Raw genomic sequence first — 18,769 nt, 5'->3', positions numbered from 1 at the left:
GTGGTGAGGTTTCGTGCTGATGTTTCCTTTTCTCCATCCGTGCCCTCAGATTCATGCCGGATGTGTTGCTGTGCCAATTCTCGAAGCTCTTCATTAATAATGCTCTAACCACGAGAATGCAGTAACTCTCCAACATCACCATCATTAACATCCTCTCCTTTTTCTCCCTCTGTCCCTCTGAATATACCCCTTGCCCATCCTCTGGGTCCCCCCACCCCCTTGTCTTTCTTCCTGGACCTCCTGTCCCATGATCCTCTCGTATCCGCTTTTGCCAATCACCTGTCCAGCTCTTGGCTCTATCCCTCCCCCTCCTGTCTTCTCCTATCATTTTGGATCTCCCCCTCCCCCTCCCACTTTCAAATCTCTTACTCACTCTTCCTTCAGTTAGTCCTGACGAAGGGTCTCGGCCTGAAACATTGACTGCACCTCTTCCTACAGATGCTGCCTGGCCTGCTGCGTTCACCAGCAACTTTGATGTGTGTTGCTTGAATTTCCAGCATCTGCAGAATTCCTGTTGTTCACCAGAGATGCATTTTCTATGGAAGTTACTGCGCTGTTTAAATCTATCAAATCAGCCTCTGCTGGTTGTGAATGTTACTGATGCATCTTTTTCTTGAATGTGATTGAAAATGCTTCTTGCCTTTTCCATTATCAGCTGGCTTAGGGGCATGTTTCATTGTGTTTAGTCATCCACCCATATATTTAGTCTCATTTTTTTTAACAAGCAAATGGCTCCTTAAATGAGTCACCTTTGTTGATAACTTTGAGGTCATTGTTGCAGAAGCTTTTATCTTATCTGCATTTTTATAATTGTAATTGTCATTGTAGCCAATTTGAAAGAGGCGTCAACATTAACCTGACACTTACCTGCTTCCAAACACCGTATCACTTGCAGTTTCACATCCATGCTAATGCTTTTCCTCGACATCTTAGATGTACTACCCTCACTGGAAGTTGTAGGCCATTTTCCAAACAATTGGTGGGGGAGCAAGAACACTTACGCACGTGGGGGAGGCAGAGTGTGCACTAATACGTGATTGGCTGTGAGTGGCTCAGAGCATATGTAAAGAGCTCTCATTGGCTGATTGAATGTTTACTGTAATAGTGGCCGCTCTTGAAGTTTTAAGTGTTGCTTGGGATGAATATTTGTCATTTTTTAAAGAATTTCAATAAAGAATTGGATAACTGCATTGTAATGAATCAGAGTTATGTGGGGTCTGAGTGTACTGGAAAAATCCTTTTCAACTCAAAAAGAACCGAGGTAATTGATCTTGCTGTATCCCTTGGATTGCTTATCAGATAACTGTTCTATATGTTTAGCCTTTTTAAGCTAAAACTTCAGTTTCAACCTTGATTACGGGAATTGTGTAGTTGGTGGGTGGATGGGGTAGGAGATTAGACTAAACACCCACTGACCTGTGATAACTCCATTTTCTCCCAGCATATTTCATCTTTGCAGTTGGAGATTCTTGATACAGCTATTAAAAGAGAAGGTTCAGTTGCTGGAATGAAATATGCAAGTGCCTAGGATTACACTTACTGGCTATTTCTTTGCTTCCTCAGCGGAAACACATGTTCTCTGATTTTCCAGACCCATCAGATGCAACATTGCATCTCTGAAGAACTGCTCATGTGAAAGTGCACTGTCCTTGTTCTTTCTCAATGTCCAAAATGAATGTGATTTACTTCATTTTCAGTTTTTCTTCACCTACCTGAAAAGCTTAATGTAGCAGTTTTGTCCTAAATTGCCCATTGGATTTAATTTTGACACAATTAATGAGCCTTGCATCAGGTCAGGATAGTATAATATTTTTCACTTTACTAAATCAAAAGAATATGGATAAGATTTGAAGTCTGAACTGATATAATCACATATGCTCTGGCCAAAAGGTTGTTGTACTATATTTTAATAAAATTAAGACAATGTTGTCTTTCACTAATTACTATTTACATCACCATCTGGTATGGAGGTGCCAATGCACAGGATTGGGAAAAAGCTGCAGTGGGTTGTAAACTTAGACAGTTCCATAGCAATAATGGGAGGGGAAGGGTACCTCACAAATCAGAGCAGACCTGCAAGTGATAGTGAAGATCAGTACTCTTGGAAGCATGCTGTTAAGTTAAGTGAGACATGGAAAGACTCTTGGATTGCAACCAGCTACTTCTGCAGGAGGTTGCCAAGGTGACTTCTAAGAATCCATGAGTACAATCAATTAATACCTGCACTTCGGAGAAGGTGGCAATGCAGCCAAATCCCAGTGTGTACTTTACCATTGCATGTTGCCTAAGTGAAAAGTAATGTTTGCAGAGAGGTACAAACTATGACGTGGCAAAGCTCAGCAACAGCAGCCTGGGACAATCCTGAAGCTAAGAAGTGGAAAATGCCCACGCAATTGCCTCTATAGGCAAATAATTCCTTGCTCATCTGTGCTTATATTCGATATTGCAGGAGGGCGTGGAACTTGTTGGGGAGGAGCAACTTGACTTTTGCCACCATAAGTACTATGGGTTCAGGGAAAGGAGGCCATAAATCTGCTTTGAGGTTAATCATGGCTAGAATTAACACCTGCTGCCACAATAGGTCTAAAGTGGATGTAATCTCACTGGCTCTCCATTCAGCCTTGGACCACTTGGACAACGGCAATACCTACATGTCAGGCTGCTGTTTATTGGTTATAGGTCAGTATTCAACATACTCATACCCTCAGTACTAAACAGCAAGCTTCAAAATCTGGGCCTCTGTACCTCCCTCTGCAGCTAGATTCTTAACTTGCTCATTGGGAGACCACAGTTGGTGTGGATTGGAGAAAGCATCTCCTCCTTGCTGGCAACCAACACCGGCGCACCTCAAGGATGCATGCTTAGCCCACTGTTCTACTCTCTCTGCACCCATAACTGTATAGCTTGGCACAGCATAAAATTGATCTTTAAATTTGCTGATGATACTACTATTGTTGGCAGAATCTCAGGTGGTGACAAGGGGGCATATGAAAGTGAGATAGAATAGCTGGTTGAATGGTGTTGCAACAACAACAACCTTGCACTCAACATCAAAGATCAAAAAATTGATTGTGGACTTCAGGAAAGGGGAGTTGAGGAAACACATACCAGTCCTCATCAAGGGATCAGCATTGGAAAAGATGAGCACTTTCAAGTTTCTGGGTGTCAGCATTGATACAGTTATGAAGAAGGCACACCATAGCAGCTATATTTCATTAGCATATTGAGGCTCTAGCAAATTTCTACAAATGTACGGTAGAGAACATTCTAACTGATTGCATCACAGTGTAGTGAGGAGGGACCACTGCACGGGATCGGAAAAAGCTACAGAGGGTTGTAAACTTAGCCAGCTCCATCATGGGCTCTGGCCTCCTCGGCATCAAGAAAATCTTCAAAAGCCACTGCTTCAAAAAGGTGGCATCCATTGTTAAGGACCCTCACCACCCAGGACGTGTCTTCTTCTCACAACTGCCATCAGGGAGGAGGTTTTGGAGCCTGAAGACATATAGTCAGCATATTAAGAAGAGCTTCTTTCCTTCCATCATCAGATTTCTGCACTGCCACAGTTGCTCAATAACAAAAGGGTGGGTAGCTTGGGCTAAAATTCATTCCTTCTGCAGTTTACTTGTGACCTCATTTCTTTCCTGCGTGGAGCTGCTTCATTTTTAGTGGTCGTGGATTTCTGTGATATGGGGAGGATATTACATTTTTTCCCCCAAAAAGACCTTGCAAATGCCTTTGAACTGTTTTCCTGTGAAAATCTCTCGCTTGTGAGGTGACATCATCAGTGTTGTTTCTGCCAAGTGCTCACATTTATATTGGTCTGATTTGTTGGTCACCTCGACTGGTGACGAAATGTTTGCGGCCTAACCTCCAGGCTTGGTGAACAACCCTGCAAACATAGTCCAATGTCCAGAGTAATCTTAACCGATTCACTGAGTTCCTTTGAGGAAGAAGCCTTGACATTTGATTTGGCATGTATGTGATACTAATTCCAACCAATATAGGTAATTTGATTTAAATTATATGGCAAACTAACTAGAGATAGACATTTAAAAACTGTCATTGTTTACATTTGGAGAATAAGTGGGAAAACCAATTATGTATTTAATATTTCAGTAACATTTGAGTAATACTGTAAATATATTTAAGGTTTTCTTTGTTTCTTTAAAAAATTATGGGTTTTATGTAAAAATACATGAATGGTATAAGTCATAAGTGCACACCTCACTAAAAATAATAACAACGTAGACATTGTTATTCTCAGGCTCCATGTTTTTCTTTTGATTAGCTTTATGTTTTGCAATTTGGAAGTTCTAGTTTGACAAGGGAAAAGAATTGTGAAAGAGAGGGAATATGCATATATTGCTGAGGAACATGTTTCCTGTCGACATCAGTTACCTTTGTTCCATATAAGAAAATACTACTTTGTGGTTGGTTTAATGTTGTCATTTAGTTTCAGATTCCTGATTTACAGTTCCCTGGGAACATGACAAACAAATGGAATGAAAAGCATGTGTTTTCCATATTATGCATCTTAGCATTAAGATGTGACAAGCGTATGAATTTCTGTACTGAATTTCAACGCCAGCTTTTGTAGTGTGTACACTTAATCAGAAAAGCAGCTGCAAGCATTACTATTTTGTACTCCTCAAGCTTCTGAAGACCTCTTGGGGATTTGGGGATTAATCTGCAATTTGGAAACAGAATACTAAAGTAGCGATCTTTACTTGTTATTGAACTGGGCACATTTCCCTATTTCTGTTTTCTGCATTTTTAGTCTCTGAATGCGGTTATGCTGTGCTTGACAAGTTCTTTTTTCTGTAGTTTAGATTATTCAATAATGTGTACCTAGGTCCATTAAGCTTTGTAATATGTTAAAGGCATAATGAAAAGAGAAGACTAAGTATGGATGAGATATTTTGTATTTTCAATAATACTGCTCTTGAGCGAGTAGTGATATAGCAGTTGGAACCCAAATGATTGACATCACTTCTTAATTTTCACTTTAAGCTGTAAAAATGAAGTTCAACGTAGCAAGTAGAATATTTGCTCATTGTTAATCATTATGAAATTTCAACACTGCTTTCCTGATGCAGCTTGAGGTCTTAATTCAATAAATTGTGTTGAAGGGTTAAGAAATGCAGTGCTTGGATGAAGATGTTGCATGATCTCTGATTTTTTTTCCCTGAACAAGGCCAAAGCTGAGCCTCTGATTGCCTTGAAAATGGGAATTCATTATATTGGATTAAATAAAATGCATCTCTTTCATGCCAGAACTTCATCTATATAATTTCAGGCTCAGAAAACTATTCTGGTGTATTTTATGCTTTTCTTTCTAAGAGTAATGTGGTATCCCTTGTGCCTCAGATTCCGATTCATTTATTATCACATGTACATTGAAATGTACAGTGAAATATATCGTTTGTGTTAACAACCAGCACAACCCAGTGATGTGCTGGGAGCAGCCTTCAAGTGTTACTACACATTCCAATGTCAACATAGCATGCCCACCATGTTCAAATCAATACAAGCAGCAGCAACAACAACAACACAATAGCTAAACAAGCCCCTTTCCCATACACGCATGCCTGCCCACCTCCGGGCCTCTGACCACTGGTCTTTGGCCTCAGACTTGCACACTTCTGGCCTCCAACATTACTTGTTATTTGGTAAAATTCCCAATATCGAGTGCTATTCCCTTTCAAAATTAAATGCTATTTTAGTTATAATATCAGACTACGTTAAAACAAATAAAAACAAATAATGTGTTCCTCACCTGAAGCAATAGTGTAGGTGGCCACTGGCAAATACGTATCACAAAAGCCAATTGCTGTGCTTTACTTTCATCAAAGATGAGATCAGATCATTTAGTAAAGGTCCAGAGCAGAATTTGGAATGTTGCCCTTTTTGGAGCAAATCGTTTTTTGAGTATGGTTATATCTGCAGACTCAGATTTTCAGCAAACTCTCTGCATTGTTTTGACTTTGAGACTGAAAGGCTTATTGAAATGCGATTGCTTATTCATCAGCAAAATAATTGCTTCAAACCAGGTGTAAATTGAGTGAAAGTAATGGCATGTTTACAGTTGAATTGTACAAACAAATCCACATATTTGTAGTCCTTATCAAAAAGGCCTGCATAGATAATCATAATATTGAAGCTTCACACTTTTGGCCACCTTGTTGACCACCTTTGTTTGGCAGACTGAATTTCACGGTGATTGGTTATCATGTAACCTCTGAAAGTAGGACAAACTTTAAACTTTTAAAAATAAATTTTGAGCACCCGTCATTGACAAGCGCATTGTTACCACTAATAAGCAGCATCTCTTAACTGAGCTTGGGTGGGAACGTAGGTGGCATGGTTTGCAAGTGATATAAAAAATTGGTGGTGTAGTGGACAATAAAGCAGGTTATCTGAGGTTACCATGGGATATTGATTGACTGGAAAAGTGAGCAAAGGAATGTTAGATGGAATTTAATTTAAAGACAAATGGCTGCATTCAACACAGGTACTTATGGTGGTGAAGAACAGGGTGTGTTTGGTATGCTTATCTTCATTGGCTGTGGCATTGAATGCAAGGGTTGGAATATTATGCTTTGGTTATACAGAAGGTTAATGTGACTGGACCAAGTATTGTGTGGGATTGAGCGAGAAAGTGTACAGAAGGGGCTCTCAAGGGTGTTGCCTGGACTGGAAGGCTTATGCTATAAAGAGAGATTGGATAGGCTGGGTCTGTTTTCCTTGGAGCCAAGAAGGCTGAGGGATTGCTTCGAGGTTTATAAAATTATGAGGGGCATAAGGTAGATATTTGGCGTTTTTCTGCAGAGTAGGGGCACCTGTAAAGCTAATGGGTTTAAGATGAGAGGAGAAAGAATTTACCCTCACCTTAAAAAGGTGAGTCCTTTTTAAATTAACTATCAGATATGGCCAATTATTCTCTAAGATACTATTCTTAAAAATGTGTCCCATTCTTATGACAGCTTGTATATACCAATTTCTGCTTTAAGTTTACAAGGTAGTAACTTTGTTTTACAGATGCAAAACCACCTGCCGTTCATTCATGAAGCATGTGATGTGAATTTCTCAATTGCCAACCATGTAACAATAGCTGGTATTTGTATACTAAACTCTTGTACGTAGTTCTATGCAAGTTGCAATAATGCTGAATTATTGAATTAATAAGTGTATTTAGTGATGCTGCTGATTTTTACCATATGCCGCACAACCAGTGTGAGTTCATTGCTTGAAACATAAAACAGGAAGGGAAAAGCTTGACGAGCATAGTCTAATTTTTTTTGGGGGCGGGGGAGTGAAGGGTTGCTGGTCAAGGAAACTGAGTGCCTGGGATTGTTACAGAGGGATGGTATAGCATGAGAGTGATTCTACATGTTTATAGTGGAATTCAATTGTGTTTATGCTAAATCTCCAAACTAGGCAATGAATGCTCTGAAATTATGATGCAAAATGCATTCTCTTCTACTCAACACTGAAGGATAGCTTCCTTGTTATAGTCCATGGACATGTTCACAATGAGAAAAGTTATGAACAATAAATTTAACTAAAAGCCGTGGTGATGCTGTTAATTTTCAGATGTGCAGTTTCTCCTGCCATCCTGGAGGCATTGTCGTTCTGATGCAAACATAGCAATATAGGAAAATAACTGTGAATGATATTATCTCAGGTGATGCAGAAAAAGGTTATTTCCTTAAAAAATAGTTAAAGACATAGCTAGTTAAATAAAATGACCATGACATAAGATGGGAAATGATGTACTAAGCACAGACAAAATGAAGAAAATAGGAATATAGTTAATCTTCTAATTCGAGATTTAAAGATGTTAAAATATTCTCCTGGTTGGTAGGTGCATCTACTCATCACTGCAAGATAAATTTTACTTTCAGTCGGGAACCGTTTAGGAGATCTTTTTAAATGCTTGGCAGGTTGAAATGACTACAGTGATTCTCTTTTGACTCTCTTCTGGAAATTGTGATAGAGATAAAAGATATGCTTTGTACTTTAGATAAAATAGTTCCAATAATCTGGACAGTGACTTGAAATACCTGCATCTAACAGTGCCTTTAAGCTTGTTGGAGTACAGTTGAAGTCTCAAAGGAGGTAGTGTGGCCAAATAATGTATGTTCGCTTCAAGCAGCAGCTAACTTAGTATTACTTCTGTTATACATTAATGCTTTGCTGCTTTTTTTCAATGTGTATTTTATAAACTTAACACTAACAGCATAAATGCCTTTTTAAAAAATTTCTAGCGAGTTGACATTGAAGTTTCAATAAATCCTAATGCTTCTATTTTTGGGGTGAATTTTAGTTTCTTTGGAATACACAATTTACAAACTAAATTTGACCTATCTTACCGATTGTTAGAAATAGCAGTTGTCATGCTTTATTAGGTTTTCCATATTGAAAAAGTAGTTGCATGACAGTAGGTTTCCTTTTTAATCTGATATCACAGCTCTATCATTTACATGTGGATATTTTTGTAACACCACCTTAGAATTGTCTAAAACCAGAAGGCAAAGGTTTTAAAGTACGGGGTACATTGTTTTGAAGGGATTTAAGGAAGAATTTTTCACCCAAAGAATGGTTGGAATCTTGCCTGAGAGAATAGTGAAGGCAGAGACACTCACAAAATTTAACTATCCAGTCAGACATTTGAACTGTCAAGGGATCAGCTGGTGTGAGTATTTAAAGTCCTCTTTAACCTCTCCCAACTCCATTCTAAGTCACCCACCTGCTTCAAGAAGACTGCTATCATCCCGCTGTCAAAGATAACTAAGGGGCCGTGCCTAATGGCTACCACCAGTGACCCTGACATCCATCATCATGAAGTGCTTCACGGTCAAGGCACGGAACAGTTCCAGCCTTCCATGCAACCTCGACCCACTACAATGCACCTACTACTGAAATAGGTCCATGGCAGATGCCATCTTTACCCACCTCTGGAACATTTGGATAACAAAGACATCCATGTGAGGCTTGTATTTATTGACTGGAGTGCCTCCTTCAATGCCATAACTCCAAACAAATTTATCTCCGAACTCTACACCTCCCTCTGCAACTGGATCCTGACCCAAGCATAAGCATATGCTGCAGCACCTTTGCCACAATTATCCTCAACACTGGTGCTCAGCAAGGCTGCATCCTTAGCCCCTTGCTTTACTCCCTATACAGTTATGACTGTGTGGCCAGAATGATTTTGAATTTCATCATTGACTTAAGGGAGCTTCAAGTTTCTAAGTATAAATATCACCATTGGTCTCCCACACCATCACCGACTTTATCCGTTCAGGGGATCTCCCATCCACTGCTACCAACCTTATAGTTCCCACACCCCGCACTTCCCGTTTCTACCTCCTACCCAAGATCCACAAACCTGCCTGTCCTGGCCGACCTATTGTCTCAGCTTGCTCCTGCCCCACCGACCTCATTTCTGCATACCTCGACACTGTTTTATCACCCCTTGTTCAATCCCTTCCGACCTATGTTCGTGACACTTCTCACGCTCTTAAACTTTTCAATGATTTTAAGTTCCCTGGCCCCCACCGCTTTATTTTCACCATGGATGTCCAGTCCTTATATACTTCCATCCCCCATCAGGAAGGTCTCAAAGCTCTACGCTTCTTTTTGAATTCCAGACCTAATCAGTTCCCCTCTACCACCACTCTGCTCCGTCGAGCGGAATTAGTCCTTACTCTTAATAATTTCTCCTTTGGCTCCTCCCACTTCCTCCAAACTAAAGGTGTAGCTGTGGGCACCCGTATGGGTCCTAGCTATGCCTGCCTTTTTGTTGGGTTTGTGGAACAATCTATGTTCCGTGCCTATTCTGGTATCTGTCCCCCACTTTTCCTTCACTACATCGACGACTGCATTGGCGCTGCTTCCTGCACGCATGCAGAACTCGTTGACTTTATTGACTTTGCCTCCAACTTTCACCCTGCCCTCAAGTTTACCTGGTCCATTTCCGACACCTCCCTCCCCTTTCTAGATCTTTCTGTCTCTGTCTCTGGAGACAGCTTATCCACTGATGTCTACTATAAGCCTACTGACTCTCACAGCTATCTGGACTATTCCTCTTCTCACCCTGTCTCTTGCAAAAACGCTATCCCCTTCTCGCAATTCCTCCGTCTCCGCCGCATCTGCTCTCAGGATGAGGCTTTTCATTCCAGGACGAGGGAGATGTCTTCCTTTTTTAAAGAAAGGGGCTTCCCTTCCTCCACTATCAACTCTGCTCTTAAACGCATCTCCCCCATTTCACGTACATCTGCTCTCACTCCATCCTCCCGCCACCCCACTAGGAATAGGGTTCCCCTGGTCCTCACCTACCACCCCACCAGCCTCCGGGTCCAACATATTATTCTCCGTAACTTCCACCACCTCCAACGGGATCCCACCACTAAGCACATCTTTCCCTCCCCCCGTCTCTCTGCATTCCGCAGGGATCGCTCCCTACACAACTCCCTTGTCCATTCGTCCCCCCCATCCCTCCCCACTGATCTCCCTCCTGGCACTTGTCCGTGTAAGCTTACACTTCCTCCCTTACCACCATTCAGGGCCCCAAACAGTCCTTCCAGGTGAGGCAACACTTCACCTGTGAGTCGACTGGGGTGATATACTGCGTCCGGTGCTCCTGATGTGGCCTTTTATATATTGGCGAGACCTGACGCAGACTGGGAGACCGCTTTGCTGAACATCTACGCTCTGTCCGCCAGAGAAAGCAGGATCTCCCAGTGGCCGCACATTTTAATTCCACGTCCCATTCCCATTCTGACATGTCTATCCACGGCCTCCTCTACTGTAAAGATGAAGCCACACTCAGGTTGGAGGAACAACACCTTATATTCCGTCTGGGTAGCCTCCAGCCTGATGGCATGAACATTGACTTCTCTAACTTCCGCTAGGCCCCACCTCCCCCTCGTACCCCATCTGTTACTTATTTTTATGCACACATTCTTTCTCTCACTCTCCTTTTTCTCCCTCTGTCCCTCTGAATATACCTCTTGCCCATCCTCTGGGTCCCCCCCCCCCGTCTTTCTTCCCGGACCTCCTGTCCCATGATCCTCTCGTATTCCCTTTTGCCTATCACCTGTCCAGCTCTTGGCTCCATCCCTCCCCCTCCTGTCTTCTCCTATCATTTTGGATCTCCCCCTCCAACTTTCAAATCCCTTACTCACTCTTCCTTCAGTTAGTCCTGACGAAGGGTCTCGGGCCGAAACGTCAACTGCACCTCTTCCTAGAGATGCTGCCTGGCCTGCTGCGTTCACCAGCAACTTTGATGTGTGTTGCTTGAATTTCCGGCATCTGCAGAATTCCTGTTGTTATATCACCATTATCTTGTCTTGGTCCAGCCACATAGTGCCATGACCAAGAATACAGACTGGTGCCCTTATTCCTCAGAAGGCTAAAGAACTTCAATGTGATCTTGATGACCCTGACCAATTATTACAGATGCACCACAGAGTATACTATCTGGATGCATCACAGCAACTACTCTGCCCAAAATCACAGAAACTGCAAAGAGTTGTGAACACAGCTCAATCTATCATGAAAATTAGCCTCCCCTCTTACTCTGTCTACACTTCCTGCTGCCTCGGGAAAGCATCCAACATAATCAATGACTCCTCCCATCCTGGTCATTTTCCTTTTGCCTCTCTTCCATTGGACAGAAGATATCATAGCTTGAAAATCTGCACCACCAAGCTGAAGACCAGCTTCTATCCAGCTGTTGTAAGACACTAGAATAGACCTTGTACTGTAATAGTGAACTATTGATCTCTCAATCTACTTCTTCATGGCCCTTGCATGTTATAACTCTGCACTTCCTCTGTAACTAACAGTATTCTACTTTTCTCTTTGTATTGTCTCAATATGCCCCTGTTTAGACTGATGTATCTGGATGGCAGGCAAAACAAACTGTATCTTGATACATGTGACAATAATAAACCAATTATTCCATACCTAATAGAAAGCTATTCGCTAAATGCTGGAAGGTGGGATAGGCAATGGTGGGTACTTGAGCCTGTTTCTGTCCTTTGTGATTCTTTATATTGAATAGTATGAGGGTTTGTAAAACCATTTAAAAAATAAGTCATTTGCTCTTTGATAGAACACATTGTCCATAAAACTATGAAATCCATTGCATATGGACATAATCAGGCAAAGCTCAGAATGTATCCATGTGGGCCTCCAGATTGTACATGAATTCCTGCAGTTTCTTGGGCTTTCTTTGATGTGTTTTATCTGGTCAATGCTTATTCATTTTTAAGTTTGCACAGGTACTCTTTATTCATCCTGGTATTTTGACCAAAGTGGGTAAAGTTGTTCAAGATTGTACTGTTCGTATAATGGCCCTTGTTGTAGAAGTGCACATGTTCAGCAGAAGGGCTGTTGATACAAGCTGTCACTCAGCTGCTCATTTCAGATTTTCTAAAATGTAATTATTTTGAATAAAAGCAAGCTTTTAATTTATAGTGATGCAGTCACTAGGCTTAATCGACAGTGAAGTTACCCATTTATCATTGTTCTTAAGGGAATCTTATTATATCTATACAGCTGAAATAGCTTTTGTGCAAACAAAAGAATCTAATAGTATAATATCTATAAAGTCATTCATTTCCCCTAAAATGGGAAGACTTCTGCTCAGTGTTGTAAGAGATGATATGTGTAAGCCAGGGTACATAAAGAAATTAAAATTACTGCAACGAGCAGCATGTTACAAAAACGAATAACACTCCGTCCAGTGGCCAGCAATGGAAGGCCTTTCTCTGAATGTTCTATTTATGCTGTGATAATATGTAGAAAGCAATGCATGTCATTCCTGGTGATATGTGACTAGACTGTGGATGGTTTGATTCAGTCAGTTTATTGAATATGCACTGTTTATTCTTTCAGGGTTCATTTTATAACAAAGCTGCATGTCTGTGTCAAGCTGAAATCTATCTGCATAATGTAAAATGAGAATAAATTGTGATTGTTCAGTGAGCTTGAAATGTTTATTTCCGGTTCCAATGTGTAACTTCCTAATATGGCATTCAAATTTAGTACATTCTTTATTCTGCCCAAAAGTTCAGTTTGTTAAAAGAATTGGAGAGAAAGTCCATTATGCTAAAACACTGGTTTTAATGTGTTTAATAGTATAAGATACACAAATTAAGCTCAAAATCAAAATACTGCATGTCTGAAGAACATTATTTGTGAAGAGAGGTAATGTTATCACTTTAGGTTGTCCTGAATCATTGAAGTTTTCTCTCTTCACATGTCCAATCAAATCAGCTTAGTGTTTTCAGCATTTAATGTTTTTTTTAAAGTTTGAAATTAATTCTACAGTGTACAACAAATTACTTTTTAAAGAGCCGTTGATTCAGATAAATGGAATCAAAATTGAAGCCAAACAACTGGATATTTTTGTGTAAGCAGACAAAACTACTATAATGAAATGGGATGGTAATCAAAATATATTTCTTGCTTCAATCTTTTTATTCAACAGTAATAACATGAATCTAAGTTCCTCCCTCTGATTAGCCACTATGGTTGCTGTTAATAACTGCATTTGCAGCATTTCTTATGAGCTTGACCTCCTCTTTGGTTCTTGGCTCTTTACTACTTTCCTGTCTGACAGCGAACCTAATTGTGGTGTGGGGCCAAAATAGTAAAGGAAGCTCTCTGATACAATACAGCTTAGTCTGTGCTGTTAGCCAGCTTCAGAAGTGCTGGTGATAGCGATTCTACAAAAGGGTTCGGCATCTAAATTTAAGAAGTTAAAATTGGTTAAAATGTGATTTTGCTGACTGTCGCTGGATACTGAAGGTGTATATGAGTGAAGAGAAGCTTGGACATACTTATGATGAAATCATCAGTCAGATGAACAACCAAATATATGTATTTGTTTAGAAGTCATTTTTAAATAATCCATATTATCATTAAGAGAATAGGTTAAAAAGAAATTCTAATAACTTCTGTTTACATGTTAACAATAAGTTTGCCATATTAGCCTTTAATCGTTTATAAGAAAAAGTGGTTTTAAATATAATTGTCTAGAGAATGTATTTATTCTCATTACAGACGACATTTGACCAAGCTGTCACTCATATTCAGTCACATGTTGGCAGAACTGAAAGCTATATTCCAAAATGGCATATTCATGGGGGATACTTTCAGGATCACAAAAGCAGATGCAGCAGATTTCTGGAGGAAAGCTTATGGAGAAAAGTAAGTTATTTAATTTATTTCTACTTTTGGTATGATTTTCAGCATCATAACATTCCCCCCCCAATTAAACAGGATCAGTCTATTTTGTCATGTTTCAAATTAATAATGAGCGCAGAATATGAATTTTGTCATGAGCAGACAGGTTGCTATTGAATTTGAGCTCAGGTTATTGTATATTTTGGTTTCTTAACATTTATTTTAAGATGATTTCTCTTTATTTTTAGCTTTTCTGCAGTTTCACTTACTTTCCCCAAAAATCTTAATTCTTGCTCTCCATGCTGCAACATAGAGATTGGCCTTGCATCCTGCTAATTCAGCACCAAATGGTCTGACCACATTTTAATTTTAAAGATTCCTGTCGTAGTTTGTCAAATCCAGATACTATTCATACACTAAATCCCATATTTCAATTGTCAAACTGAAGATGCATGTTTTACATTTTTTTTTGTCATTTATTAGTTTATGCTATTGATCTAGTGCAGACGAATTCTACCTTTCCTGTCCTGTCCCATTCATCTGTTTCAGCCTTCATCAAAACACTTATTTCTTTCTACCCATTTCTCCTGTTCCAAAATATGCTCTCATGTTGCTTCCCTCTACTCATGCAGACTTTCATGCTACCTTTTACCTAGCTCATCTTGAGTAAACACTTCACTGCTGTCATGCCTCAGCAACTCATAATATACAACTGAGCTAAACACCATGTTTTTAATCCTACCAAAATCGGAATCACTTCACTCTGTCATTTGACTGTTTCCTTACTCAAGTTTATTGAAGCCCAAGGTGGTTCCAATGATAACAATGTAACAAAATTTATTGTTACAGATCTATCTAATCCTCCTGTGCATTTGGGTAATCAGAAAAATTATGTCATCTAAAAAGTAATGGTTATAACTAGATCTGGAATATTGTAACCTTTATCTTTGGAGTTTACATGTGCAATGTTACAGTTTTGGATTGTAACCTTCACCTCATTGTATTAAAAATTGTGACAAAGGCAACATAAAGCAGCCAAATAGTCGGCCAACACACATAAAAGTTGCTGGTGAACGCAGCAGGCCAGGCAGCATCTCTAGGAAGAGGTGCAGTCGACATTTCAGGCCGAGACCCGTCGTCAGGACTCACCTCTTCCTAGAGATGCTGCCTGGCCTGCTGCGTTCACCAGCAACTTTTATGTGTGTTGCTTGAATTTCCAGCATCTGCAGAATTCCTGTTGTTCGCAAATAGTCGGCCGTTAGTTCCTGGGCTATACAATCATAAAAAAAATTGAGGATTAGTATGTCATCAAAGACACTTGGAAATTTCTACAGAGTTACTGTAGACAGCATTCTAACTGGTTGCTTCACCACCTAGTATGGAGGGGCCTTTGCACAGGATCGGAAAATGCTGCAGAAAGTTGTGAATTCAGTCAGCTCCATCATGGGCACTAGCCTTCTCAGCATCCAGGGCACCTAAAGGTGATACCTCAAAAAGCTGGAATCCAAGATTAAGGACTCCCAATCATCTAGGACATACCCTCTTCTCATAGCTTCCATCAAGGAGGAAGTACAGGAGCATGAAGACATCAACTCAACAATTTAGGAATAGCTTCTTTCCCTCTGCCATCAGATTTCTGAATGGACATTCAACCCATGAACACTACCTCACTATTTCCCCCCTCTTTTTGCACTACTTTAATTAAATTTTCATTAAAAAAAAAATATACTTTGTGTAATTTATAGTTATCACTATTCTGCTGACTCAAAACATCAAATTTCACAGCTTATGCCAGTAATATTAAACCTGATTCTGATTCTGAAAGTTGCTTATTTTTCTGGGGTTTTGATAATTAGGCTGGTATCAAACTGTTGTGAAATATTTGACGCAAACACGAGGAAACCTGCAGATGCTGGAATCTCAAGCAACACACATAAAAGTTGCTGGTGAATGCAGCAGGCCAGGCAGCATCTCCAGGAAGTGGTACAGTCGACGTTTTGAACCGAGACCCTTTGTCAGGACTAACTAAAAGAACAGCTAGTAAGAGATTTGAATGTGGGAGGGGGGAGGGGGAGATCCAAAATGATAGGAGAAGACAGGAGGGGGAGGGATGGAGCCAAGAGCTGGACAGTTGATTGGCAAAAGGGATATGAGAGGATCATGGGATGGGAGGCCTAGGGAGAAAGAAAGGGGGAGGGGGAAAGCCCAGAGGATGGGCAATAATGGATGGGGTACGAGGGAGAGGTGGGGCATTAACGGAAGTTAGAGAAGTCAGTGTTCATGTCATCAGGTTGGAGGCTACCCAGACGGAATATAAGGCGTTGTTCCTCCAACCTGAGTGTGGCTTCATCTTTACAGTAGAGGAGGCCATGGATAGACATATCAGAATGGGAATGGGACGTGGAATTAAGATGTGTGGCCACTGGGAGATCCTGCTTTCTCTGGCGGACAGAGCGTAGGTGTTCAGCAAAACGATCTCCCAGTCTGCGTCGGGTCTCGCCAATATATAGAAGGCCGCACCGGGAGCACCGGATGCAGTATTTCACCGCAGCCAACTCACAGGTGAAGTGTCACCTCACCTGGGAGGACTGTCTGGAGCCCTGAATGGTGGTGAGGGAGGAAGTGTAAGGGCATGTGTAGCACTTGTTCTGCTTACAAGGATAAGTGCCAGGAGGGAGATCGGTAGGGAGGGATGAGGGGGGGAACAAATGGACAAGGGAGTTGTGTAGGGAGCGATCCCTGCGGAAAGCAGAGAGATATTTGGGAGAGTTTTGTTAATTATGTAGGCAATTGTTATCAAATAAGTTCTTTAGAAGTTTATAAGAGGATATAGGTGAGATATTAAAGCAGTTAGGAGTGCAAAAAGGGTACATGGCCCTACCCAACAGTCAGTTATATATGTATATGTGTATGTGTGTGTGTGTGTGTATGTGTGTGTGTGTATATATACATATACACACATATACATACACACACACACACATATATATATATATAAATAAAAATAAATAAAAGAAATTTTGGGTTGGGAGTATGCGGGCAGTGGGGGAATCATCCCTGTTGTGCTGCTTGACCTTGTCACTTGAGATTCAGTGTCACGCAACCCTGCAACTTTGATCTGGCCCACGACTTCATTAACCAGGTCTAACACTTGCCTTTATTGGATCTCGCTCCTCTTTACACAAGTCATCGGGTTTGTAGTGGTGTGGGCAGGGTTAATCGAGGTGTACCCCCTTGGACTTTAGGATTAGGTTTGAGGGTAGGGCTGTTGGATGTATATGTGGAGTTATATATATATGAGAACATAGGTGCTGGGTGAGGTCTTTGATTATGCTGGCTGCTTTACTGAGTCAGCGAGAAGTGCAGATGAGTCCATGGAGGCTGAGCAATGATGTGCTGAGCAATGTCCACAACTCTGCAGTTTTTTTTGCACTTATGGGCAGAGGAGATGCCAAACCAAGCTGTGATACATCTGCATGGGATCCTTTCCATGGTGCATCAATTAAAAATTGGTGCAGGTCAAAGAGGATGTTTCAAATTTCTTTAGCTTCTTGAGAAAGTAGAGGTGTTGGTGAATTTTATTGGCTGTGGCATCAATGTGGTGGGCCAGGCTATTGGTAATCCCTCTTAGGAACATGAAGCTCTTGACTTCAGTACTCCCTACCTGAAGACAATGCTCAGTTCTTTTGTTTTGCTGACATTGAGGGAAGGTTGTTATAATAACACTGCATTATTGAGCTCTTTCTCTTTCCTGTACTCTCGCTCATCTTTGCGATATGGTCCACTGCAGTGGTATCATCTGCAAACTTGTCGATGGAGTTAGCGCACAATCTGGCCATGTGCTAAGTACATAGAGTGGGGAGCTGAGGATGCAGCATTGTGGAGCACCAGTGTTGAGAATAATCATGGCAGAGATGTTGGTACCTATCCTTACTGATTGTGGTCTGTTGGTCAGGAAGTCACGGATTCAGTTGCGAAGGAAAATGTTGAGTCTGAGGTCTAGGAATTTGGAGATGAGTTATGGGAAGTCTTGGTGTGGAGCCAGGAGATATGAGATATGTGTGGTGTCCTGAGTGGATATTTTGATGTTCACCAAGGAGGAGGATGGGATGGATGGGGAGCTAGAAAAGGTGTACTCCAATAATCTGGAACATGTGTATCAAGAAAGAAAGTTAAAGATATAGATCCATATTAAAGTGGTCAAATCCCCAGAGATTGAAATCAATTCTCGGAGTTTATAGGATTTCGATGTTTCAAAAGGGATAGGGAGAAAGGTGAAAAGAGGAGTGGGGGGGAGTGCAGTGCTAATCAGGGATAGTGTTACAGCTGCAGGATGGGAGGTCCTCTTGGAGGGGGTCATCCAATGAGTCAGTATAGGTGGAAATTAAAAACAGGAAGGGAGTGATGGGAACCATACCCCAAACTATAATCAGTCCAATGATAAGGTAGCACCGGTCCTTCGATAAAAATGTAAAACCCGAGTTTTTTTAAAAAATGACGACACCAACGTTTTTTCCACACGGAACCGTCAGTATTTGAGCTTAAAATAAAAAAGAGCTCTTTTTAA

The 18,769-nt window shown here is 40.8% G+C and overlaps 1 protein-coding gene across 1 annotated transcript in view; it reads left to right on the top strand.

Annotated features, from left to right (window-relative positions):
- Positions 1 to 18,769, top strand: part of cbl (Cbl proto-oncogene, E3 ubiquitin protein ligase) — a 151,679-nt gene that overhangs the window by 67,996 nt on the left and 64,914 nt on the right. Inside the window, exon 3 of the mRNA XM_063038490.1 lies at positions 14,080 to 14,226. Coding sequence (XP_062894560.1) covers positions 14,080 to 14,226 — 147 coding nt within the window. The remainder of the gene's footprint in view (positions 1 to 14,079; positions 14,227 to 18,769) is intronic.

The sequence above is a fragment of the Mobula hypostoma genome, chromosome X2 (assembly GCF_963921235.1).
Source record: "Mobula hypostoma chromosome X2, sMobHyp1.1, whole genome shotgun sequence".
Classification (NCBI taxonomy): domain Eukaryota; kingdom Metazoa; phylum Chordata; class Chondrichthyes; order Myliobatiformes; family Myliobatidae; genus Mobula; species Mobula hypostoma.
Note: the sequence above shows the minus strand (reverse complement) of the source record. Positions and strands in the feature narration are given on the sequence as shown.